Genomic DNA, 27,444 nt, shown 5'->3' with positions numbered 1-27,444 from the left:
ATTTAAAAATACAAGATACCCGAAAGTTTGGTACTGTTATTGTTAAGAACAGAAATAAAGTTCATTTAGTTAGTATTCGAACAGAATAATCAATGTAGAAATGCATTGGATTGAAAACATTGAGTAAAAAAAATACAGGAACAAGGTTATATTCTACCATTTCATCCAAAGAACAAATGGTTCCATAGTTTTCAAAGTTCTAATAATTACAATTGTAGGTTAGAGGTCACACAACACACTTTATAAAATAAATATCCCCCTAACATTTAAAGCCTTCTCTTGAATGAGACGTGCAAAGGTTAATATAAAAAAGCATTCTGATACTAACTGCATAAAATGCAAAAGAAATAATGGAAAACAGTTGTGCTGGTATTCACTCGTTTGGTGGATCGAGTTTCCCCATTTATATAATAATAATTATTATTATTATTTGGAATACAATTTATTTTTGTTAGTATATAAGATGATCCTCACAGACAAAATTGCCGAGTTTGACTGTGGATAACATGATAAAAGATTGTTGCCTAACTATACGGCGAAGAGTGGATTTTAATAGCAAATTTCCAATGGAAAGTTCTGCAATCGCCGTAGGGTTAGGCAACACGCATAACGTCATGCAGGATAGTGCGTATTTCAGGATATAGGTGTCCCATTTTCATTGCCGGTGACTACACCTAATCAGCATTTTGCAGGAATTTTGAACTATTTTAAGTTTTTCAATCCTATTACTTCAAGATTTTTCGACCCTAACTTAAGATTTTTAGGACCTATTTTAGGGTTTCTCGAACCAATTTTAGAATTTTTAGAGCCTATTTTCTGAACCTAAAAGCACACTTTTTAGAACCTAAAAATCCGAGGTCCACTGATCCCATAACGGGAATTCTGATATTCTGATGGAATTCTTGAATATTTTGAAACGAAACTCTAGTAAACTGATTCTTGTCATTGGAATGGATTACCCATCCATTAATATTAATCAGTATTTTCAGCAACTTTTAATTGTTTATTTTTTCAAGTATAGGTATCTGTATCGGTGGGAATCGGTAAGAGTGTCGGTTCAAGGTGGTATCGGCTCAGCCCATTAATAACCGTTTTCGATTATTTTTTCCAAGCAAGGTACTGAGAATATGCAGTCTACTGTTCATTGAACACATTTGTAACGATGTTTTCAAATGTTGCTGAACATAGAGTGAATTCTTTGCGATGTAGAATAGGTAAGTGAGGTTTTCGTTACTAACGAGACAAAACCTTTCAATGTCAAAAGCAATGATTTGGCAAACAAGGGAGTATTTAAGGGGTTTCCGACCCCCCTCCCCCCGCAGAAAGACTAACGAAGTGCTAAATTTAAATAATCATATATATTTGTTTAGCATTTGTTGCCTCATCAAGGATTATTTATTTCTGCCGAATTTACACTAAGGCAAGGATTAGATTGGGATAATACTAGAATGAAAGTAACTAAGAAGATTTATGCACACTACTGCTTATAATAACATGCATCAAATATTAATCCGAAATATACGAATACGAAAACAATCTAACTCGAATCGGTTTGTGGGTAGGGTAGGTGGTACATCGTGCGTTTGGCTACACTGTTCACTTTTTGTTATCCTTATGTTGGGGGAAGGATCAGGGGTCCGTCCCCTGCACACCTGGAATGCCTGAGAATTGTAAGCGGGAATTGTGGGGGAGGGGATACCTGGGCGGCTTTTTTCGACCAACTGCCGAGAGGCCTTCAAGCAAGGGCGTCCGCAGAGGGGAGCCAGAGGGGGCACTTGCACCGCCTTAGATTCAGGGTAAACGTAGTGCAATACGAAATTGTAGCGTTAAAACATGGATGAGCGGGTGCCATGAAAGAAAGCAGTGGTAATCTGTAGGTCGTGAAAAGTACAAAAGAGAAAAAAGACCTGTTCATCAACGAAGTGATAGTTGTTTATGTAAAGGAAGAAAGTCAAATACAGTTTATATTTAAATAGGTCTGAACTTGAGAACAACGTCAAGGTATTTTTAAAGGGGGGGGGGGGCAAAGCCTTGATGAAAGTTCAGTCGGGAAAGAAAACCTCATTTCATCTCAGTATTTTATTGTATTGATGAGTATGAAACAAGGGCGTATATCTTGCGTGTATTATATATACAATATATTAAATATTGATTTCAGCAACATAACTGACGAATAACAAGAAATTAGCCAGAGAACGAAGCGGGATACTTCAATTACCCAGCAAATAATCCCCCTTCCCTTTCTGTTGCTTCGAACGTTCATCACCTTGAAACTACACTTCATTTTTTTAAGGATCATATTATTTTTTAATATTCCTCTACACTAAATTTCTACGTGAATATAGAGAGAGGCATACACGTCTCGAAGAGGGGGGGGTAAGAATGGCCACCCCCCTTAGAAAACGAATGTCATCCTAAAAGTATGTATCCAACACGTATACTTTTATTTCAGTCACAGTAATTTACATTAATTATTATAATATGAATGCAAGAACGCGATGATTTCAAAGTGAAGGTGTGTGTTTTTTTGTTTTTTTTAGGAGGAAGCATGCCTCGTTTACCTCCCTGGTAAAAATACCTTGCTTGCTCCTCAGTGGAAAACAATCTGCTGACGTGTATGATTAGAGGGGATTGCCTCCCCCTGCCCCCCGTGCGCACGCCTATGGTGATGGTTGCTTTATGAGAATTTTGTTATTTGAGGTAGCATTTCCAATGTCGTCTCCCAGTTTGAGCACTGTTGCCCCCCCTGAGAAAAAATTCTGCTGGCGGTCTTGTCATGAACTAAGGTGAAGGGAGAGATCACTGTAACAAAACGGAGCATAACGAACCAACTATAACGACGCATGCAATAGTGCACACATTCACGGTGATGTACAGTTGCACGGCGCCGTTATTCTTAACTATATAACTGTATATCGAATGGCATTGGCCTGACACGGACGTTGGTTGCTTTCATTCAAAATCGCTGATGGATCAGGGTGAAGAACTGGATCCGTCGAAACCAAGAGCGAGATCCGTACCCTTGACTTTGTACGCGGCTAAGTGCTATTTCTGAGGCCCCACGTATTTCCGTCTTTAGCCGCAGGAACCATGCCTGGGGCCTTTCGGAGCCTCCAACTATGGATTGGTAAATTCCTGCGAGCCTTCAGCCAGCGCCATTACTTTCAACCCTTTCCCTACGGTTCGCGAGTTGGCATTATTTTTTTCCCCCTGTGCGCTTAGCCGACGTAAATTCTCCGGCATCTGATTGGCTGAGGTCGCGAACGGTCGATGACGTCAGGAGGTGGGACCCTAGAACTACTGCGCTTCCCGCCGTCAGAGCCTCACTCCTCTTGAGTGCCCTGAAGAGCCGACATAGGAAGCAGGTAGGCAGCAATTGCGGCGATAGGGGACCGGCAAAGCGACTTTGCATAATCAAGCGACCCTACGCTCTTGTGTTCATGTATGTGTGTGCTTATGTTGTCTGCGTAGTTTTGTTACCCGAAGTTACGTTGTGGGAGTTTATCCGTTTTGTGCGGCACGTCGAGGCGAACCGGCATTCATGCAAATGCATTCGACCAACGCCCATCCTTGATAATTGTACCTCATGACCTTGTGTTGTGTGAATCGTGGCTGTGCTTTTGGTGGTGGTGGTGCAAACCTCAAGTTCTGTCGTGGCGTGTAGTGGTACCGAAGGGTGGTGCGTTTCTAAGTTGTTCGAAGCTTTGCACATTCCCAGAGAAAAGAAAATCGCTAGGTAGCAAGGAATAAGGTACCTGGGCCACACCAACACTTAACTAAATTATTTTTTCAGTGCGTTTATTGCATCGCGGTTCGTTGCAAGAACAACCCTCTACTGCTGGGTAGGTTTTTAATTGTGCAGTATTTAATTGCCATGGTTGGTTTTCGAATGACGTTACTTCTTTAAAACTACATGCAGAACCTAAGGTTCCATTAAATGTAATTTGCAATTTGTAAGTGCTACCTTTCAATTTCGTGCAGGTCCTTTTTTACTGCAAGTTGCTTCCCATCCAGATTTTAAATTCAGTGTTGCCAACTTCCAAGTTGCCGCATTGATGGCGTCTTGCGTGGTAATCAATGTTTCTTATGGTTGATCCCTCAATTATTTCCTCTATTAGAAAGTGTTTTTGAATGAAAGGCATTGTAGAACTTATATTAGGAAAGAGAGGGAGAAAAAGTTCCTCTACACTAAAACGGCTATTTTAGATTTGGAAGAAGAAAACCCTACATATATCATGAATTTACATTGATCGTTGTATATTTAGTAGTTCAATCATATTGGACATTTCCCCCCCGATATTCTAGTGTCTAACGCTGTAGCATTGTAATCAAGAAGTTTCAGGTTCAATGCTCTGTGGTTGGGATCTGCCTATGTAAGCGCCAAGTGAAGTTAACATTTTATAATTAATTTTGGCATCTTAGGGAAGAATTTTTTTACCGAAGAAAATTGGAAGCATATGACGTTATAGGTTGTAATATAGGAAGGGGTGGGGTGATTTTTGACTAGTATCTGGAAAATGTGAAAAGAAACCTAAGAGACGTGACTCAGAATTTCAAAATTGCAGTAGCTCGTGTTTTTAGGCTGAGGCATATATGTGTGCAATTTTTTTCTTCCTTTACTGTTTTAAGGAACCTATTTCGCACAATGTTTTTTGGGGGGGGGTGAGGGATTTCCCTAGACTGCATTCGACAGTCATTCCATGTAGAGTAGAATATGTAACAATATCTAGTTGTCGTCGCCTTGTAATCAAGGGGTCCCGGGTTCAATACCCGGTGGAGAGACAGTAGTTCGGATCCCACTTTAATCTGGATGTCCATTCCCGATTAGCCTTACTGTGCATAAAGTGGACATAAATCACAAACTCAAACAATATCTAGTATTACATTGCACGCATGGTAGTACGGTTAGGAGGAAATTTACATTGGTATGGTATCTCAAAAAAAAAACACATCCGAAAATTTATTGGAAGACAAATTGGATAGTATAATGGTCAATATCAATAGGCATTCAATACTGATTTTTTTTTTCAGGATGGGTTGAAAGTTTTAGAAAGTCAACGCATTCTTATAGTCAAGTATGACAATTTATTCCTGACCATACAATGCCTTGATACTCTAATTTGAGGTTGCATGTTAATACCTATAAATTATTATGTAATTCTTAATCCACTTCAATGATGCTGACGAAGGTATGGAATTTTCAATTAGCTCCTGTACTGCAGAACTAGACAGCAAATCAACGTTAACTAGCCTTGAAATCGCATTCAAGGTTGAACCGAAAGAATATAAAGTGCAGTCACCTCGGTGGCCGAATGCGAGTGTGCCTCCGTGGCGGGGTGGTCAAGAGTGTTATACAACGCCAGGGCTCCCGGGTTCAAATCCAGGTTCAGACATGGATGTTTGTGCTTGTCCTGAAAAAAAACAAACTATAAATGTGAAAATAAGGAAAGTGAATGACGGGGAAAACTACCGCTTAGGGATTTAGTTTATATTTATTTTAAAAAAAAATAATGCGTTGAATAACTGGATTCTCTCAATCGACGGTTCGAGTCTTCGTGTGGGGTATAGATGTTCCTTCGCCAATTCTATCTAATCATTTATTCTCGGCACGATAGCCTAATAAGCAAAAATAGACATAAAATAAGAAAATAGAAACAATATAGTAAGTTAACATCCGAAGATAATAGATAATTGCCTAAAGGGGAAATAGGAAATTGACTTAATACATTAGTTTTCAATTCGGGAATTTTTACCGCCTATTATAATTTGTCTGCAAATGGAAAGAGGAAAGTTAGTCTTCAAGATATGATTTTGTTGTAAGGTAAAATGAAGATCGGCGCTCTTTCATAATTGTGCGATTACTTAGGCAGGCCCTAATGAGATATCCCCAATTGCTTTATATACCCTTGAATACCTCTGCGTTGAGATCAACAAACCAGGCACATTCGTGGTATTATTTTGGTATATTGGAATGAGACGCATAATATTGCTACTGCTTGTTAAAATTCCAGCTAGTCTAGATTTGTATGCCACTGTTCGTCCAATATAACCTGAGCAAACCTTCAGTGGTTCGGATTCCACTTTAAACTGTAGGTACAGTCCCCATTAGCATATCTAGGCATAAAGTGGACTTGGAACATGGCAAGTTGCCAAAGTTAACTTTGTCAGCCTAAGGGTGTTGGGGAGAGACCGGCAATACATGGGAGTGAATAGGGATTCTGGACTGTGATAAATATTGAAATCTCGACGTGTATGGGTTTATTGATTTGGTTTATTTTACTTCGCATTTCTGCCACTTTTGGCTAATCTCAAAGATGCGAATGAATGATATAAAATTTATGAACTAATACTCGCAAGGAACATCTTCGTCCAGATGAGGATTCGAACCCGGGACTGGACACTGGCCTCGTAGCGCGCTGTACGCGTATGGAGTGTAAGGAATGTCACCTGAACACTAACTTTAACAAACGCAACATTTCGAATTCGTGTCACTTCAGTCTGTTCCTCGCGCATGTGCAATGTGCTTTTCTTCTTTTTGCAAATTAAAGGGGAAGGTGCTTATTCTGGCGTGCTATTTGAGGTGGTGTCTCATATTTCGATATGATCCTCCCTTGGCGCCTCTCGCTGCAATTTCACCGACACAACGTAACTCTGGAACGAAGACAAGAGCATCGTTTCAAACCGGATCGACACGACCAGCCACGCAAGCTGCGATCAATTTGTGAAATCAAGTAACATGTCGCGTCGGTGCAAAAATCTTCTCAAGGCCGATCGTCCCTTGGGAATGATATGGCGATAATCAGTCGCCAGTATATGCACGGATGTCAACTAGAGTCCAGGGTGTGTCCCTTGCCTACGTAGATCACTCGCAGAATGCTATCCGGTGAATGGGGCTTGTGGTAATTCGTGAGACTATATTTACCAACTTACACTACAAACATGTTTTCGTTTTGCATCTTTGCGTACAAAGCAGCCCAAGCTCCCTGGTTCCTTGGAAGCAGATTCATGCGGCCTACCCTTGAACTGCAACAAATCCAGTTTTGTTTACGAGCATTGAAAATCAATGTGTAAGCCACACAATGTTTATGGGCCCAGTCGAATGCATAGTGTGTAGTGATATTTCAAAGCTAATTTTAAGAGGACAAGTTACTGAACACTTTAATTATATCCGTACATTATAATATAGCAATAGCAGTGCACTCTTAGGATAGTTTCTCCAAGCCAACATCCGTGGCAGTGGTTAGCACAGCATGTTATGACATCAGAGATCCTGGGTTGAAATCTCGGCATGGGTGCTCTTTGTGAATGTCCCTTCATATTACTAGTCATCGTCGCGATTAGCCGAAAGTGGCAGAAAAGGGACGCTAAAATAACAAGCATCTGATAGTTCTTGACTGGCTTACATGTTGATTCACTGTTGGTTGCCTAGGCGTCACCAGAACATTTGTAGGGGGTTCCAGGCCATTCATAAAACCAGAATAGTAGAAATAACAATGTTAATTATCATACTTGATCATTATAAAACAATAACTATTATAAAGTAATAAACTAATGGAATTTTAATTTATTTTACATACTTGGGGAAACTTTTCCTACCCGATCCATCAGATGAATTGTTATTCAGTCAATTGTTTTTTTTATATTGCAAATAGTGCATTGAAAGGCTGTTACTTCATTTTGTTATTAACTTTTACAAACCTTGTTGAAGAATAAGCTTGAAAAGTTTGGGATAAATGATAGAATATGAAAATGTGAACTCTATCTTATATTAACGCATTTTACTTTGGTTGCTCTGTTCGAATACGAACTGACTGAACTTTATTTCTGTTTTTAATAATAAAAAAGAACTAGCATCCTGATCATTTAAATTTGAAATAGCTATGAAAATTCCCAGAGGGGAAGGGGATGGGCAGGTTCGGCTCCCTCTCTGAACACCCATCATAGTTACTTGCAAGCAATCGGTGGACATAGCCTAGAAAGTGTAAAGCATTTCTGTTTGGAATGGCTGTAGGGGCACCTCGGAGGGGCGTGACAGCGCATCTCCCTAACAGTAAAAGTGAACGAGTGGGATACGGAAGCGTCTGCTGATTGGCAGGAAATTGCTTTCCTCCGTTGGTGACCTTGAGCCACATATTGCAAACTGGGCGATAATACGAATGGAAGAGGTGATAATTGCTTGCCCGACCAAGTCATGTTTTATTAATTCGCTAATCGCAAGGCGGTGGTTCCAGGGAATTATAGATACTTGATTTGAGTTCTTCGGCAACTGTGTAGAGCATAAGAGGGAGTCAATCGCAGACAACTAGATTTAGGTCACAAATTTAAATTTGCAGAAAGTCTGTGTGCATAAAAAATTCTCCCCTTATAGAAAGTAAAATTGGAACACCACAGGTTCGTTTTCAGTTCGTGAGAAAATCCAAATTGTAGCTTTCATTGTGCCATGCAAGGTTTCTTCATGCACTCAAGAATCGGTAGTAAATTTCTCAGTTGAAGTAACTGGAATCTTCCCATTATCGTAGGTTACCGGAACAATAGAAGAGTCGGGCAGGATGACCCTACTATATAATCCAGTTTTCTTCTAGAGAATCGTGCTCCTGTGCTATAAATTTTTCTATATAATTCATTGAATGCTATGGAGAAGATGCATGTGCTGTGCATCGAAAGAAAACCGCTGTCACAGTGGACTTACTTTTAATATTATTGAAAATTCTACTTTTACTTGTTTCACATATTCCTCTTTGCTCTTTTCAGATAGTGCAGTGGTTGCGTTGTCGCCTTGAAAACAAGGTATTCTCAGTGCAGGCACATTACATTACATAGGGCCCACCTTAAACTGTTCGATTCAGTTCAGATTAGAAGGTTCCGGTCCTCTCCGATGGCACAGTGGTAGCGTCGCTGCCTTGTAATCAAGGGGCCCGGGTTCGATACCCGGTGGAGGCACAAGTGGTTCGCATCTCACTTTAAAGTCCAGTCCAGATTAGCCTTACTGTGCATAAAGTGGACTTAAAACACCAAATCAATCAATTGATTAGAAGGTTCCGTATCAGATTAGCCAATATCAGCAGAAGGCGGACATCAATATGACTTTGGTCCTTGGTCAACTGCTCGAATCAATGCACACATTGACGAAGGTGCATACAAAGCCGCAACTTATTTTCTTCCTACATACGATGGCCACGATTGAGTTAAAATTATGAAAGGTACTCAATTCTCGAAGGGTTGTGGACGCACTCCACGAATTATGCAGATTTCCATTTTAATTGCGGGAAACTTATTTTCGAAAGAAATTAGGATATTACGGAAGACAGTTCTGAATTTGATACAGCTTGAATGAAATGTCCTTCTGCTGATGGTTAGATATTCCTTTAAATTTTTCCCTTCTCGAGGGCTTTGTACCATGCCAGGAAGCCATATGCGGGCTGTGGAGGCAGGGTCCATACAGTGGAGGTGATATGATCAGCCGTCATCACCCAGGTACTAGCCTGAGAAGTGTTGAGGGTAAAAATTCCCACCACCTCGAATCACACTGGACATCGAAATCAGGTTTTCCTCGTGCTGTTCAATAGACTGGTCACGAGACCAGGGTTAGGAACTGCGAGCATTGGAATTGCGTAGCCAGCTGTTCATGAACTTCACCGTATCTTGCACTACAAATATGCAGGGGAATGGTTGCAAAGTTCTAATGAACACTGGTTAATTTAAGTACCATACTTTAAGGAACATTATCAAGGTAATCCTTCAAGTAAAATATTCGAAAAAAATTGACATGTTCAAGAGGTTTTTGTCTCGTCGGCATATCAGCACCTGATAACGCCATTACATTGTCAAAGCTCTGACCATTACTTCTGTGTGGAAGCTGGAAAATATAGATATGATTTACTATCTGTTGAACATCAAGTTTCGTAAACATTAATTTTCCTAACTGCACTTGAATGTATGATAAGATAATGTAACGTGAAGATATTGCGGGCAGAGGTAACCCCCACGCAAGCTTTAATGTTTCATTAGTTGAGGAAACGTTGTATGCAGATCAATAGTTACCTGGTGACGATCGAATTTTTGCCAGAGGCCGTCTTGTAACAGTTCAGTGACGAACTCTTCCAGAAGTGGTCCAATGGGTGTCGTTCTCACATGTGGGAAGGATTCGGAAGTGGACGAGTATGTGGCAGCACGTGAAGCCTTGCTTTTTGTAGATGACCTGCTTAGTTTGCATAAGTGAATACAAAGCTTGATTTTCGCGTTCATGTGAAGTTTGCATTTGTGTGTGGCATTTGTAACGTTCCATTACATGGAGTTGACAATCTGGTATGAATGCATTTTTAAGTAAACTCGATTGTTTTCAGTTGTGGCAGCGACAGATGGGTGTGTTATGGACCCTAGCTGTTAAAATATTCTATTTTAAATAGACTGTCCGTGAGGAGGCGACCCTACGGTTCATCCAACTTATCAAAACGTATAAGACTAGAGGGAGGGAGAGTGAAAGGGCGGGGCAAAAAGTCTCAGATTGCATCAGGTCAACAATGGCAACCATCGAGAATGCGTGGAGCCATATCTAAACACCCCAATGTGCCTTCATTGCGGCAGTGCCTCCCCGGTGGCTCGGTGGTAACATCCATCGCCTTGTAACCAAGGAGTCCTGGGTTCGATGCCAGGTGGAGGCACATGGTTCGAATCTCACTTTAAACTGCAAGTCCCATTTCCTATTAGACTATCTGTACACAAAGCAGATAAAAATGCACGGTGACTCGCAGATTGCCTCCTTGGTTGAGTCGTCTGCATAACGCGTTACAAAGCCAGAAGTCCCAGGTTTGAACCTACGGTAAGGCATGATGTTTCGTTAGCACTACACCAGATCATCATTCATCCTCATCGTAGAGATCAACCCAAGAGATTGAATAGGGACACAAACTAGAAAGAACTTACAGAGCATAGGTTAGTTTAATAGTTGGTACTTCCTAGATAGGAGTTACTTTATCACGTACAGGTGGCGGTAAATCTTATAGTATATGCAAATTGCCCATTGGTGTTTCATGATTATTTTTTATATTCAGTACTTCGAAGTACTTAACATTCGATCTGGAGTATACGTATCCGGCTTGTTTGGAGCTTTCCTGGCTTTCAGACAGGCGACACGCGGAATGCGGGTTCACACGTAAGTAATAAGCAGCACGTACCTCATCACTTTGTAAGAAAGCATTCCCTGGGCATGATCGACCACCAGACCGAGGCGACATGATGCACTCTTAACACGATGCTGACAACCAGTCAAGTAACATGTGCAGCTTGCCACTCGGATACGAAAAGCTGCATTTCTTTTTGAAGATTCATTTCCAAGCTACAAGTGCCGCTTGTCACTTTGGTTTCAATACTCCCTTATTCGTTTAACAACCTCTTCGTTGCATAAGAGTTAACTTGGAGGTGGGAAACTTGCCTACTATTACATTAGCCATCTGCTTTACCAGTTTGTGTTATTGAGGGTGAATTCACACCGAAGCGACAGGTTACAAGTGTCGCTTGAGGATTTCACCGGTCGAAGGCAGGCTCGTGCGGCCTGTCATGCCGCTACTGTGTGAAACGTTGTTGCTGATTGGCTCGTTCCCAAGCGGGATGTCTGTGTCAAATCTCCCTAACACACAGCTCAATTGGTTAGAAGTACTCTGCATATTTCAGTTATCAGTGGTCCACTTAAAATGCGGTTGTAGTACGTACTCACTCATTCGAAAGTGTAGGGCGACGTCATTCTAGTTTTTAAGAAATATTAATGAACAAAAGTTACTTGGTCTCATTAAGTAAACCAAAAGACTGACAATTAACATGTTCCGCATGTACTTTTGCATAAAGTTTTTGTATTTGGAACTTCCCCAACACTTCCTGCAACACGAATTAAGCTCACTGTCTCCGTGAAAAGTGAACTTTTTACGATTGGAATTCCACCCTGGATGCTTTAAGGATAAATAGGCTTGCATAATATTGAATATAGATGATCGTATACGATTGTTACCAGTGAAAACCCAAGTCGTAAAGGAAACACGGTCGTGGAGCGTCCATCTGCCGTTTGAGCGTGTTAAAAGGTGTGACCTGAAAAGGCAAAAACTCAACCTCCCTTCCACGCATTACATCCCGATAACTGCAGTCTTGCAGGCCAACGATTTTCTGTCGCCGGGACCCACGCCCAGTATAATCACAGCGTTAGGTTGTGTTGCCCTGTGGCCCTTTACAACCTCAGCAAAAACTACGCAGGCGGACAATATGGTGTTAATTCTTTTGTAATGAATCTGACAGTATTCATTATGAATCGAGTGAGGGAATTTTAACACATTTTATTTACTTGTTTGGTCTTGTCCTCAGTTTTGTTTTAGTTAAATGGTCTTATTTATCCTCGTATTGTGATGGGATAAGCTGCTGATAACCAGTCAGCCTGCTGTTTATAATATGCAAGTATGTGTAGTGGCTAGTGCACAGTCTCTGCCACGGCAGTGTTAAAACTTAATGGTATGTGATCTCGTTTAACTGGAACTTGCATGCATTTTCAGTGCTGTATGAAATTGATGTGTATTTTGGCAAATAGGGTCAACAATTGTGCATTCCTAATTCAGTCAGCCCTGGACAAAATTCGATCCAGGTGAAATATTATTCGCACAGCCAACTAGGTAGCCAAACGATTGAATGTCTGTTGCATATTCCTGAAATGTGAACTTGAGAGAAGAGTGGGTTACATAACACGTAGAATGTTCTGTAATTCAAAACTGTGGAACTGAATTTAGCTTTCAGTTACACTTCTTTCTATAGGAAACGTTCATCTTTTAGAATTTAGACGGCGCGAAGGCTCGTTTATTTGCAGTGTAATGTGGGTTGTCTATCACTCAAGGGGTTGAGTAGTGACGTGGTTTTCCTCCCTTCGGCATTTGCTGTTTGCATTGCATCTGCCATTTTTTATATAGCTTTTTTTTGTTTCAATTCCTACGAATAATTGGCAAAATAAGCAAATTTTGTCCCATACTTGTCTGTCGAAATGTGGGGGAAATGCTTGATTTGTGTGGAAAGAAGCACTTTCACTGAGGTGGAAGAATGTTCCCAGACGAAAGTCCATAGGTTGGCACCCTTGACGCTGATTAGATTCCCAAGCGCCATCCTCCCCCCTCCACGAGTGATTCACCTGGTCGTTCAAGGTCGCCCATAGAATTCTCGGTGCAGCTTTTGCTGCGTAGGCAGGCATGGTTCCTGCAGCCACGTCGCCTCGCCAGGCAGCTTCCGCTATTCACGCGAAGAAGGAAACCGCCGTGCTGTGTGGCGTAAATGTCGCCGGGGAGTTGTGTAATATTTTTACACGCTTCCACAAAGCGGATCGTTCCATTGAATCTATGCAGATCGTAAAACAGGACAATCTCTTCACGTGTGCAAGTAGGTGGAAGTCTTTAAGATTTGCTTACTGGCTACCCCAGTGCCAGTGGTTATTAAGCGCGCTATGGTGCCAGGGATTTCGGGTACGAATCCCGGCCTGAACATCGGTATTCTTTGTCCCTTCATCATATCACTCATCCTTATTTTCGAGATTAGCCAGAAGTGGCAGATTCTAAATAACAGAAATAAAAAGAATCTTAAGATTTGCTTGAGCCACACCTTTCCGGGTTCGAATCCTGACCTATACTCTGTCCCATCTAACTCTGGAGCAAGCGAACGAAACAAAGTCTCTGCGCACCGCTCCACCAATGAACACAGGAGAGGGAATGGGATTGCGCGTAGGGAGGAAACGACTGCAGTTAATAGCTTTCGCAGCAGCGTGTACTGCTTGGCTCTGCCCACTCGACCCCCCTTCTCTGCCGCTATGCGTGGCCTTGCTCCAGAGATACTGGGATAGAGTATAGGAGTGTTCATTCATAAATTCTATTCAATTGTTCAGTGACACCCTGCGTCGCAGAATTGAGAAGTAAAGCCAAATAAAGGATAATTAGTTTCATCAAGATTAGAAATTTCATCTAGACAGTTAATGGACGTATTAGGGGAAGACTCCTGCCACGGTCCTCGTAGCACTGCACTTGTCACCAACGACGTGAGAACACTATAGTGCAACTTACCTTAGTAGTTCCGTAGAACATGATAATATCTCAAGGTTCGGGTTGATATACTTGGTTTCTTCCCTTTTTCTCCATCTGTGAAGCCCGTTGAGGTCCACGTGTCTGTTCACCTGCGATTCTAGTAGTCAGACTTTATGAATTAACTGTAAAATAAGTGAAACTACAATAAACATGAGAATATACTAGCCACTATAAAACTAATATTCATTAAATAATATAACACAACAAAGTAATGGCCAACTCGGTCATTACACTCCCTCCCCATGTAGAATTAACGATGATCTTCAATTAACATCAGTGGGATTGGGAGGCCTACATTGATTTGAAACAGCCACAATATACATTCTTTTCTGAAAACAGTGATTTCGCTGTACTCGGATCCACACTGAGCTCACTTTAAGCTGCGTGCCGACACGAAGAAGACTCGGTTGAGAGCCTTAAAGGCTTGTAGATGGGGAAGACATGGGCGTGAGGTGCCATGTAGGTGCGAAGCCTTCGAAGGTCACTGCTCCTCCCTCCCTCGGATTGCATTTCTGTCTTGGCAAAGACATTGACTGAGATAAGATAATGAACAAGGGAACTTACTTTTGGTTTATCAGTTTCTACGAACTGGAGGTGGCACATCCTCGAATACATGTTAAATTCCTGCATATCTCCACTCGCAGAATTCCTGGACACGTTTCATAAGAAATCTATATTAAGGAATGTTCTCCTTGATATTTGAACCAAGAAGAAGTGGTTTTTAGACCGCACAAGAGAATGTAAAGTGACGCACGTCTTGCGCTTTTTCCTCTACGCAACCTTGATGAGGTTCACTCTGCCCAGGTGATAAAATGCACTAAACTGGCTGGGGAGCAAACTTCACGGTATTTAGAAACAATGTAGTAACCAGTTGTTTCACGTGTATAAATTCTTCTTCGGTTGGAAAGAGCTCTCATTGTTCCTATAAATAATGAAATATCAAACTACAGGGTCAGTCAAGTCAGATTACATAGGAAGTTTTAATTGCCTCGTTAATTGTCCGTGAATGGTTGAATGTCCAGTTTCCTAGTGCATGGATCGGTCGCCGTGGTGCCGTAGTGGCCACCGCGGTCTCCAGACCAATGGATTTTGTACTTTGGGGTCATTTAAAGGCGCTCGCCTACTCATTTAAGAATCCAGCATCTGAAGGAATGCATTGTGCAATACGCAGACATGATTATGCCAGACGTTCTGCAAAATATTCTGGAAACGTCGCGTGCACAAATGCATTGATGCAAACATTGTAATGATGCGATCATTACTGGATCCTTTTTATGTTATAAATTGCGTATGTCTATGTATTCCTGTAAGTTTGAATTCTTGGCCGTTGGGGTAGGCAGTGTGTCGCTGGACAGCCGACCGGCGGAAAGTTTCCCGTAACGGCTTAGGTTGGGCCCATAAATAGGAAGGGAAGGGAGCAGTGGCTCTCAGATATTTGGTGGAGTACAGCTATGTAAGAGGTATCTTGTTCTTCGAGGGGAGCGGCTGGGAGAGCTCTTCTTTTTCTATGTGAAACTACAGGACTCTTAACTTTCTTTCTTTTAATACACACACTTGCTCTTTTCACATTATTTCAATAGTACAGTTTTATGTGGGAAACCGGGTACACACACCTTCAGCCACCTTCTTTGGTACTGAAGGTTTTTTTTTATTCCTGAAGTCAGTGGCTACACGAGTCTACACTCTCTCTTCGGAAGGGGGGGGGGACAGGGCACACTGAAATAGGGATTTTTGTTAATAACGGCAAAGTCTTAACTTCTTCCGTAAATTAGATATGAATGAACCTACCTGCATATATCAAAAGGGAAATGGTGTTATGTAATGATTCGAAGAAATACCTGTCTATTGCCAATAGTTATATCCACAGAACTTCAGATACTGTATGTTTTGAACCTTGGGACAATGTTCTAAAATGTATGGGTGTGTATGTTGAAGGCGCGAGCTGTGAATCGCCTATAAACACAAATTATACCTTTACAACATTGAAGTTATACTATAAATCCCTATGTGACCCGACTTTTGACTCATCCTGTATAGAATTAAAGGTAAACTGACTGCAGCCTCTTTTCTCGTGTTCTTCCAGAGAGTTGAGTGTTAGGCGTTCAGCGATTATTTTTCACCCAAATTATTCAGTTCGTTTGTCACAGAACTTGTGTATTGAATGCCCTAATTCACTAGGGATGTTGTAAACTTTTTATACACTTGCACTTCCTGTCTCTAAGTTGAGAAATAACTACCTAGTAAAGTCATTTTCCCAGAAGTACTTTGATTTATTTTAACATCATGAAAGCGATATTTGTCAGCAATTATAATTTTCTTTATTGGGTTCCTGATACGAAAAATCAAACTAGAAATAGTTTTGAGAATCTGAGTCTTCTTTCTTACACTCAGCACAAAATACTTATTTTGTCGAGCGTTCAAAGCATGTAATTCTTCGTATGTCTGAAGCAGTGTTTCCTCACGTAGCTTTTCTCTTCAGAATCAGTATTCAGTTTTCCAAAGCTTTAGTTTTATTTAATCTCTCCAAAAGTAAGTTTCATGAAAACAAGGCTCTTTCTTGCCACAATCCCTTATGAAGTGAGGGAATTTTATGTCGAAACGCTGACCTCCGTAATGGCTAGTGGTAAACTGTCACCTACTTGTCAAGGGGTCACTGATTCAATCATTGATGGAGACTCATTCCAGGGTAGTTCGGATTACACTTCATAGTGTCAAATAGCGTATCTGCGCTTGAAGTGGACTTAAACGTGGACAATTTATACTGTTTGTGCACACGCCAGAATGGCGGTGATATTGGCTTAGCAGAATTCCACCTGGTAAGAATTGGTGGAATTTCACCGAATAGCTATTTCAACAGTTACATAATGCTAAGTTATCCTAACTACATCAAAGCAAGTATTTTTCGAAATCACTATCTTCCACTGTACTGAAATCTGTGTACTGAATTCAATTTATTACTTTTAGAATATAGTTGCACTATCGGGCTACTGAGCACCCAAATAGTTAGCGCTCCTTCCTTTGGTACGATCGGTCCCGGGTTCGATTCCGGATGGAAGCTCCCAAATTTTCGCCGTTGACTATGCGTCCTGAGAGCAATTAGGGAGCTACTTGGAAAGAAGTAGCGTGCTCCGGTCTCGAAAGCCAGAAAACTGCGGCGATGTGACTCGATGCGTTGACCACGCGTCACCCAACGAAAAAGCCAATTGGTAGGCCCTGGCCATTAGAGGGCTGGAGTTAGCTACATTCGCATTATCAAGTTGTGATCACCCATAAGTGCCTACGTAATTGTGACGAGATGTTTCTGTAACATTTCATGATTAGTTCTACTCGGGAGGATACGTGTTGCACTTAGCTTGACCGTATAGTTACAATTTGCTTTGCTTCTTGTAATACATTGCTTCAAAAATTCAATTCCATTTAACAAATGATCCTAAGAAATTGTTTCTCTCTTTGCAGTAAAGTCATGGATGACCCAGCAGTTCTTGAGAAGCTCGAGTCTGGCTTCAAGAAGGTGTCTGAATCTGACAGCAAGTCGCTTCTTAAGAAGTTCCTAAGCAAGGAGGTTTTCGACAACCTCAAGACCAAGAAGACTCCGAGCTTTGGCTCCACCCTGTTGGACGTCATCCAGTCAGGTAAGTCTCAATATCAATGCACATTAGGAACGTAACAAAAATTGCAATAACTTATGTATGGTCTCGGATCTGGTGGTTTTGGTGTTAAAAGGACTTCGCAATACCTGACGCTTTTGTTGAAACATCCAGAATAATAGTTTGAAATGGTATTTTGTATTGCTGACGAAGACATAATGGAGAATTCTGAAGCTCATGTGTAGATGAATATATGTAGAAGGAAGGTGGTCTTCATTTTGTGATTGTTTCAAACTGTTGTTTGGAGGCTTCGTTGAGTAAGAACAATTTTCTGAAAACACATGTGACTTGACACAGCAGACTACTGTTAAAATTCAAATTGAATGGTCACATGTGATCTTTCAAATTCTTTGTCGAAATAATACAGCAGTTTATTTTTATGACTAAGTTGGAAGTATACACAACATATGTCGTCGACAAAAGCAGGTAGCTTTCTGATCTAGCGCATTAGTTCCGCAAAATAGGGGATGGCCCTTTCCCAAGACACCAAAATGTCAACTTCCCTTCCACGTAATACACCCTGGACTGCATTTTGCAGGCTAACGAGGCTCGGGCATCTGGACTAACAGTTAGTACTATAGTCCTCTGTGGGCGGGCCTTGTGTTGTATTGTACATATGCGTTTGTGATTGTCCCTTCATACATCTCATCTTAAAGACGACCATTCCTCATCTTCACGATTATCCAAAACAGGCAGAAAAACTAAATAAAATAAACTAAATCAATCAATATAAGGGGGACAATTTCACGAAGGTTAACTACATTGTTGAAGCGAAACTAAGCTCAACAATGTCTTCGAACAACAACAAAAAAAATATAAATATATCGAGGGTGATGGAGCGAGCAAGAAGTAAAGCACGGTAGCAACAGGCAGACTAGAAATAAATATATTTGTTGTTGGACATAATAGTGGCAGGAAGGAAGGTGACCTAAATTAACTGCCTTTGTTACCACCATTTCATACTGTATTCGACAACAAATCTCTTGTGATCAAACGACTAACCATTCTTATTGCCATTACTAGAGCCCGGATTTATAAGCACAATCAAACCGTAAAATAAGCACAAAAAATGAAGAAAAAAATAAACACCAAAATAAGCATACAAATACAGGAAAATCTGAAGAGAAATCCATTTGTTTATTAGATCTCTTACCATATTCAAAGCTGTTACAGTATGTAAGAAAGGTCATCCTGAGATTTTCTTGTGTGAAGCTCCTGCGTCTGTCAGTCAAGAATGATTTGTACAGTGAAAATGTTCTTTCCACGTAGCATGACATTACAGGCGCAAACTGTGGTGAAACACACCACAGTTCTTCTTCGGTGAATTCCTCTTCAATGTTAGTTTTTTCACCAGAAATATTTTTATAAATTTTGAGTGTTTTGTAACCTGGATTTTTCAGTAATTCCTGACTGAGCTTGTCACACCAACACCGTGAGTTTCTGAAGACAACGTTACTGAAATTTCATCAATAAGAGAAAGCGAATGTTGCAATGTATTATTTGGAACTTTCAACTGTGTTATAATATCGGGTAATTTGGAAAAATGATTATGGATGGACTGTGTGTTTTCTTGGATGCAGTTTCTCTCGTGCGGCTATTTTTTTTTTTTTTTTTGTTGAGGCATTGATCTCGTCATCCCGATGCCGTCGTGTGATTGAAATAGAATTGAAATATGACAGATTTGCGTAAAATATGCTATTTTAAACCAAAATCATAAAATAAAAAAGCATAAGTTTCCTGCAGAAATAAGCATTTATAAGCACTTTCAATCTTAGTTAAATAGCTCAAGGTATGTAGTACGAAGTATAACCTTTCTTCTTACCATTAGAAGTCTGGAAAAGAATATGCATTTCGCTTATAATTCCGGGCTCTAGTAATTACTAAAACCTATTATCACAATATTTAAATCCATTCAGCAGGGTTGTTAATTTTTGTAATGTAAATCTAACCTTTATTGGATTTTGAAATCTAGTCAGAACTGCAATTCCCCAGTGTTCCTAAATTGTCTTACATTATCTATTGCATAATAGTATTTACGAGTGCACTTCATCTGCATGTTTTGCTTGACTTTCTGTAACATTCTTATGTCCTAATCTTCAAATTTATTTTAAAATAATTCACTTCTATTTGCCTTGGAGACCAGCTTTTTGTTTTCTATGAACAATGTTTTCTTGCTTTCCTATGTATCCTGTAAAATGTTAAATTTGCTCTGAAGCCAGACATTGTGTTTTTTTCCAAGATAGCGACAGTCTCCATCTTGGTTTGAGTAGATAATAGGAAATCCCATGTATGTATCAGTGTACTAGCACAAAGGTTTCTCCCCCCCCCCCAGCAAGGTCAGTTGTATTCAGTCTTACCAGATAGGCCTACGACGAAGTGTTAATTCTTTCAAAAGATAATCGAAAACAATTACAGGTGTTATTACTTGTGCTACTGTAGCTAGGCCTACTATTGTATTCTTCTATTCTACTCTATTGATAGACGCAGTAACGAAAGCAAATTATTCTCTTTATTTTTGGATTCCGACGTGTCCACCATATTAGGTTTAGTTCAACGTTTTAATAGCTTGATTAAAGTAAATTGCATTTCACTGTTAGGAATACTTGAACTCACTTTTCTGTTGGAGAAAATTTAGTTATATTGCAAATTCAACTTTTTTATTTACTGGTTTGAATTACATGTCCTAAGTGTGGGGCTATAACAGAGTTACTCGTTTTAAAAAGTAACTGTTGCAGTTACTAGCATTTGAAAAGTAACATAAGTTTGACAGTTACGTTTCTGCTGGAAATCTTCTTGCAAATAAATTACACACATAAATGATCATTCATTGAATAATATAAATGTATGATAGCTCTCATATTTCTTAGTTTTTTGTCTCCACCGGGTATCGAAACCGGGACCCCTTGATTACAAAGCGACGACGCTACAACTGCGCCATCGGGGAGGCTCCCTCGAGGTTGTCGACGACAACTGCATAAAGTGAACTTTTGCGATTGTTTGAACGATATAATGAATTATTTACTACGTAATTGCTTTAGTTAACGATAACGATTTATGCTACATAAGTTAAAAGTTGCTACGTGGAAAACCGAAAACTGTGAATTCCGAGGCGAAAAGACTAATTAGAAAGATTGCCACTGCCGACAAGTGCATAAAAGTAAAATTTCATTTTCCCATCTGCTCTGGTTGAGGTGTAGGAAGAGGAGCCTTGTAACCATGGCTGCGAAATGCCGGGGCGGTTCAAATGTGATGCTCCGCGATTACGCAATTCAGACAACCCGGAACCAGGTCAGGCCGTATTGATTTTAAGAGCTGCTGGCTAGACGGGGTTTTCGAAATGTTGGAAGGGACCGCCAAGGTATCACGTACGTTCCCCAACATGCAAGGAATTAAAGGTTCCCTTTTGTGACAAGAGTGCAAAACTACAATGGAAAAATTAGAGATTGTAATTTGAAGCTCATCACCAGAGTCCGACGCCATTTTTTGGTATCGTACATCTGGTCTGGGTAATAAATGTTGATTTATTGGTGTTTATACGGTTAATACGTGATGGAACCAGCTGCCTCTTGCATGGAGGTGCTTAAAATCGATAAAACACGAATTTCACTGGGGGACAGCGAGAGGCAGTGGCGGCGCCAGACTTCCTGGTCTGGGTGGACCACTGAATGGCTGTCGAAGATTTATGGAGGCCACATCAAAGAAAAATGAGTAATTTAAATTTTCTTTTCATCGCGAAATATGCCTGCTATATTTTGACGGGGCGAGCCAGAAGGTGTTCCAACAGATTTTAGATGGGCCGTGGCTCACCCTTGACGCTACCCTGGGGGAGACGAAATCCCCCAATTGGTCTTCCCCTCTAACAGACGTTTGTAGTTAATCTCTTCGTATCAAGTAATAATGTGGGCTGTGTTCCTTGGGGAATGCCATCGCCCAGTTCAGAATTTTTGTAAAGCATCCCCCACCTACTTAATTGCCGTTGTGCTGTGCCATGCTGGCATCCCCCACCCATCTCCAGACTCGACCAATCTTCAACTCCACCCCCTTCGAAATTTCACTTCGAGCACTGTATTTCGGTTTGGGGAAAATAAAAATAAGTTACTTGGTTCAAAATGTAACTGGTCTTGAAAAGTGAAAATATAGACACCTTTCATTTCTCGTCATCTGTATCCTAAAACCAGCCTAATTACAACCTATTTATCCGGTTTCTCCGTCAAGCACCAACAAAATTTGACTAGAGCATCTCTCAAGGCAAGCAGCTTTTTGTCGTCGAGATCTTGTTTCGGCGCTACACGCACTTTGAAAACAATGTATCCTGTGTGTATGCAACCATGCACCACAGATTCATCTATGTCGCAGACAGTTGTCGTCCAACATTAAACGCATATGTATTCTGTGTGTTGCTCTTTTTGTGTCCACGTGCTTGTTACAGAGCTGTAGTGCTAATTTGCTAATTTTCCCTTCTCCTTTCTTCTATTCGAATGTGATAGCGCCTGCATAAGAAATGAGTGAATATTATATTAAATAACATTTTGACCTTTAAAAAATATGTAGCCCTATATGATGTGCAGGTAACAGTTATCGTCGGTTTTTAAAACTTAAAAGATCAAAATCCTCCAAGGATGTAAGGCATGAACCTTTGTAAAGACACCCAAAAAATTGTCAACCTAATATACACCCTTGACTGCATTTTGCAGACTTACGAGGCTCTGTTTCCTGAACCCACAGCTTTGAGGTTTGTGTTGTGCTGTTCACCTCAGTTTTCGATTCCCTTTCACCCATTTCATCTTATAGCCATTCATCCTGGTCGTCGCGATTAGCCAAAACTGGAAGAAATTGCGTCAAATAAATCAATGAAAATCCCCATTGCAGGAAAATGTAGAAGGGTGGAGAAAAGTGGCGCTGTTCGCGTGGATCTTTGGCCGACCCAGGACAGAAGTTTTCAAATTTTCCTTTTCATTTTAAAAACCTCTGTTATTCCAAAATCTGAAAGATTGTATGTGCTTAGATTACCTTCGTGGTTTTGCTTTCTCTCTTTAGATATTATCAATAGTTTAATAGACTTAACGTAACCACGAAACTATTGAGAATATCTACACAACAGAGAAACTAAACCAAGCTAAGATTCGCACGAATACTCTACAAGGAATTCTAAGCATATTAAATTTTTCCGATTTTGGAATAGCGGTTTTTCGAAGAGAGTGGAAAATTCGAAAACTGCTGCCTGGCCTCGTGCAAAGGTGGAGCCGAGCCTTAAGGAGATTTCTTCACATTGTTTACCATGTAGACGTAGAATGAAAATATTCGCAACAGTGAAGAAATGCAAAATACTTTCGTTTACTTCAATAATTCGATTTTCTGCCAAACCCGCTGTTGGTGCAGTGCCGGGTCCATAAGGGGCGAATTTAAGTAGAGTACCTCACCTCACAGAGGATCAATTCTAAGCTACAGTTGCACTGTTTTTTATATAAACTATACCCTATGTAGTACTGTAAATAGAAACCAAGCTGACTTCAATGATCCAGAGATAAGCATATTGTTTTGCAAAAAAAAAAAAGGGTCCAGGGCTGGAATAGATGGTTATTATTGTATGGCGTTATCATAATTCCTCCCATTGTCACGATCCAAATGGCAAACTGTAGCTGCAGCTCCCATTAACCTATGATGAGCATAACGTGGACTTAAATAAAACTTTAAACAACATTCTCCAGTCAGTTAAGTTTGGCGATTAGACAGAACATTTGGGTATTCAAAAATTATAGGCTTAATAATATATGGAAGAAACTAGCAGTTGGGAGGGGCGATTGCTCCTATCGCCCTCCCTCTGGATCCGCGCCTTCGCTGAATATTAAGTTTACATAGATTACACTCTACGTTATGTAGTTGTAGACCAGTTATTTACGCGTAGTCAGTCGTACATTATCGGAGTTAACTACCCAGTGCAGTGCAAACTGGAACTTTGTGATATTACCTCGCCTTTGCAACACTGTTTCATGCACCACCGTTCATTGTGATAAAATTTATGCCTTCTTTATTAAGCAACCCACATCGTGGCCGCAGTTGTCTCCCTTCCTTCCTGTCTGTATTTATTCGCTCCTGTGTTGCAAGTTGCATGCGTCAAATTCGTATGGAATGGACGGCGTTAGTCACACGGGTGTTTCCTCCCGAAGCTTTCGTAAGGGAAAACTCTTGGCGTGTTCGTCTCCCAACAGAAAAAAAGAACTTCCCGGATGTGGGTAGCTTGCAGCTGTCGCCGGCGCTTAATGAGACAATAGATGATTTCCTTCTTGATGGGGAGAGGAGACGGCTGAGAATCTCTGCTTATGCTCGGTGGGATAATAACTTGCAATGGCCCTTTGTCGCCACGCCCATTTGATGTATGCACAACGAGTATATGCAATTATTTAATAGTGCATTATACGCAATGTAACTGCTGATAAGCCCTATAAAACAAGTTATTTCCGCTGAACTGAAATATTTTGCTAGTGCCTATCTTAATGGCCTACATAGAAAAACTTTCGGATGGGGGTGGGGGATCGCATATATTTGTGGTCATTTACTAACCAGTATTATATACAGTTGCTATTCACCATTCAAGCATGGGCATTATGGGACCAAATACATATTAAATCCAGTGGCTTATCCAAAAAAAATCTATCTGGGGAGGGTGTAACTTCCTTTATTTTCCGAAGGGGGTGTAAGGGTAAATTTAGAGCCGAAATGACAATCAATTCAGACATACTTCTTTCTTCAAGAGAAAGTTGGCGTGGATAAATCCACTCATGTACTTTCAGACAGAAATGTGAAAAAGTAAATCAACCTCGACGGTGCAAGAGCTCTTGAGGGTCAAAATCTTACAGCTGGCTTTGTTTTCATATGATGAACGCTTAGTTCATCCCTGCCTTCACCTTGCTTTCTAGAACAAAATTTGCTACTCTTTTTTTCCAAATAGCTCCCCCAGTTGTACTAACTATGCTGAACCAACTCGCACCAAGACGAGAGTAAAAACAATTTGGCTAAATGGGAACTCCAAAGAACTAAAAGTACCTAATCTTGCACAATTTTTGTTCCCATTATCTGTGTCGTCTGCCAGAAAGGAGTGTAAACTGTAGGTGATTTAATGGTTCCATAATGAAGACATCCGGACTGCATCAGTACATAAATTACTCCTTATCTATTACTAGGTCATACTTACTTCAAAATTGAAATGCAAATTTAGAAAAAGGGGATCTTGATTAAATTTTAATGGTATTCACATTTTAAAATTTATTTAAAATCTTTTGATTTTGCAGTTTTAGTTAATAATTAATTATATACGTATTTATCATATTCTTCGAAACAATTTTAAATATAGAAAATAAGTTTCTACTCAGAATTTGTGATTGTGTTATAACATAAACTGCCTCCATAAAAGTATCGAAAAGAAAACGCAGCACACACACGTACATACACATGTAATATTATATCCTTCCATATTTCTGGCTTTTCACCTTCTTCCTGTAGGATCCTTAATTGAAGGGTCAGGGGGGGAAAATAACAGGTAAGTCAGTTTTCCCTTTTAAGCTAGTTATTGGTGTATTTCGTACCAAGGTGAAGAGTTAGCTGAGAGGTATGAAATGGGGGAAAGAATTTGATAATGTCTTGTATGATTCTTTCCCCCAATTTCATACCTTTCTTCATCTTAGTTCAAAAGATCACCAATACCTCGCTTAAAACAGAAAATTGACTTAACCTCCCCTCCCCCCGACCTTTGAATTCAAGGCAATGCCGAGACATTAAATTTAGTTATTAGCAGTCCTGTATGTCTTGTACTATTTCTTATGCTTTGGCTTTCGTAATGCTAAATGTAATAAAGGAACTTATTCTGCACATGTGGATTTTGCAGTGTATCTTTATCTCCTGAATTGAACGCCATTGTTTAAAATTAAATAGAGTATGTTTAACAAAATTAAGTTCAAAATTATATTTAAATTTCCACGAAGTAATACAATATAAGGCAATTCGAGGAAATTTTGTTTTGGAACTTGGACCTTCCTGATGGCTAGTGGTAATACTGTCTTCCTTCTCAAGGGGTCCTGGGTTCAATCCCTTATGGAGGCACATTGCACAGTTGTTCAGATCCGATTTTTAACTGTAGGTTGTTAAAGTTAGCCTATCTGAATGTAAAGTGGACTTGAATCCAACTTTCTTGCCAGGATATTACACACTGCAACACTTAATGCGAGCCGATGTTTGGATGTATGTTTTTATTAATATTGCAACACTATCACGATAATCAAATGCTTGTTTTGTAAGTGTTATAGCTTGAAATGTTAAGCATGGAAAGCCTCCTCATAACTTAATAATAGAGTCAGGTCTGATCTTTCAGGAAGTGTTTCACATGAGCAAGGAAGACAAAAGTTGAGTAGCTGTAAGATTTTAAGTGTAAAACGTGAATGTTGTCAAGCTAACATTTTTTTACAACTCGTTTCAGGTGTTGAGAACTTGGACTCTGGCGTTGGTATTTATGCCCCAGATGCAGAGGCCTACACAATTTTTGCAGACCTCTTTGATCCCATAATTGAGGATTATCATGGTGGCTTTAAGAAGACTGATAAGCACCCTCCCAAGGACTGGGGCGATGTTGACACTTTCGGCAACTTGGACCCTGAGGTAAATTTTAGTTAGTAAGGCTCTTGTGGTTTTAGATGTATGCACAAGGGGCAATGGTGTTCGAGAATTTAGTTCATCAGCCATGCCATTTGAAAGGGATTTTGTTGAGTGTTGTAGAGGAAGAAAATACAACTAGAACTTTTCATACGATCAACCCTAATAGTATGCATAGGTTCCAGCCAGGTTTGATATCCAGTGGAGTCACTTAGTGGTTCCAATTCCTCTTAGAATGTAGGTCCAGTTCAGATTAGAATATCTGTACACTCCTGTTCACCCAAAGTGTCACATTTTATAAGATTGGACATGAAGCATGTGCCACTTTATCTGAACAGGAGTGTACATAAGTGGACTAATAACAAACTCAAAAGTTTTTACTGCAAGATAATCTGTTTTTGGGAGCAACAGATTACTTGCAACTTCATAAGTCTTCAGTAATAGCAAATGTAAATGTAACCAGTTACTTTTGAAGTAACCTTTGCTGTTACTTTAATGTCATTAGGTTACTTGCCTTAACAGTTTTCTCATGGAAATATTATTTCTGTTGTTCGACCATATTTTTAACCAAATGCTTACTTCATAGAATGGGCATGGTGCAAAGAAATGTGATCTTTTCGTAAGTCACTGCGTAATACACCTTGTAAACTGCACTCGAACCAAATTGTTTTTATTTTATAAAACCTAGGATACGATTGTATTTTCTGTAATAATAATTTTGAATACTCAATCACTGCTTCAGAGCTCAACAGTAAGGGGTTGCAAGCAATTATTTTGCATGTCATATTTGAAAATATAGGAGATTACCTGGAAGTTTTGCACCTCTATTCACAATCAATCTTGAGATTAATCGTAACTCAATGAAAATTAATTAATTCTAACTTTAAATCATCACTGAAAAAGTGGGCTATATCTTATGTAGAGAAAGCAGTTTTAAAAGTAACTTAGGAACAGTGATTGTAATGTAGTTATTTTGAAAATTAGTAACTGCAACAGTAACTTCTTAAGTGAAGTAACTAACAAATTTACTTTCCAAAGACTGGTGATAGAAGTTTCAT

General features: G+C 40.0%; 1 protein-coding gene across 2 annotated transcripts in view; it reads left to right on the top strand.

The window, feature by feature from the left end:
* Positions 1-27,444, top strand: part of LOC145997212 (arginine kinase) — a 53,962-nt gene that overhangs the window by 22,440 nt on the left and 4,078 nt on the right. The window contains exons 1-3 of one of the 2 annotated variants that reach the window (XM_083133973.1): positions 3,214-3,365; positions 17,553-17,728; positions 26,214-26,392. In XM_083133973.1, the coding sequence (XP_082990099.1) occupies positions 17,560-17,728; positions 26,214-26,392 (348 nt within the window). In that variant the 5' untranslated portion in view covers positions 3,214-3,365; positions 17,553-17,559. Of the gene's footprint in view, positions 1-3,213; positions 3,366-17,552; positions 17,729-26,213; positions 26,393-27,444 lie in introns of those variants that run through there. The other variant, XM_083133972.1, reaches the window with a different exon arrangement.

The sequence above is a fragment of the Lepisma saccharinum genome, chromosome 13 (genome assembly GCF_977018435.1).
Source record: "Lepisma saccharinum chromosome 13, izLepSacc3.1, whole genome shotgun sequence".
In the NCBI taxonomy this organism is placed as follows: domain Eukaryota; kingdom Metazoa; phylum Arthropoda; class Insecta; order Zygentoma; family Lepismatidae; genus Lepisma; species Lepisma saccharinum.
The sequence above is the reverse complement of the archived record's forward strand: the minus strand, read 5'-3'. Positions and strand labels throughout refer to the sequence as shown.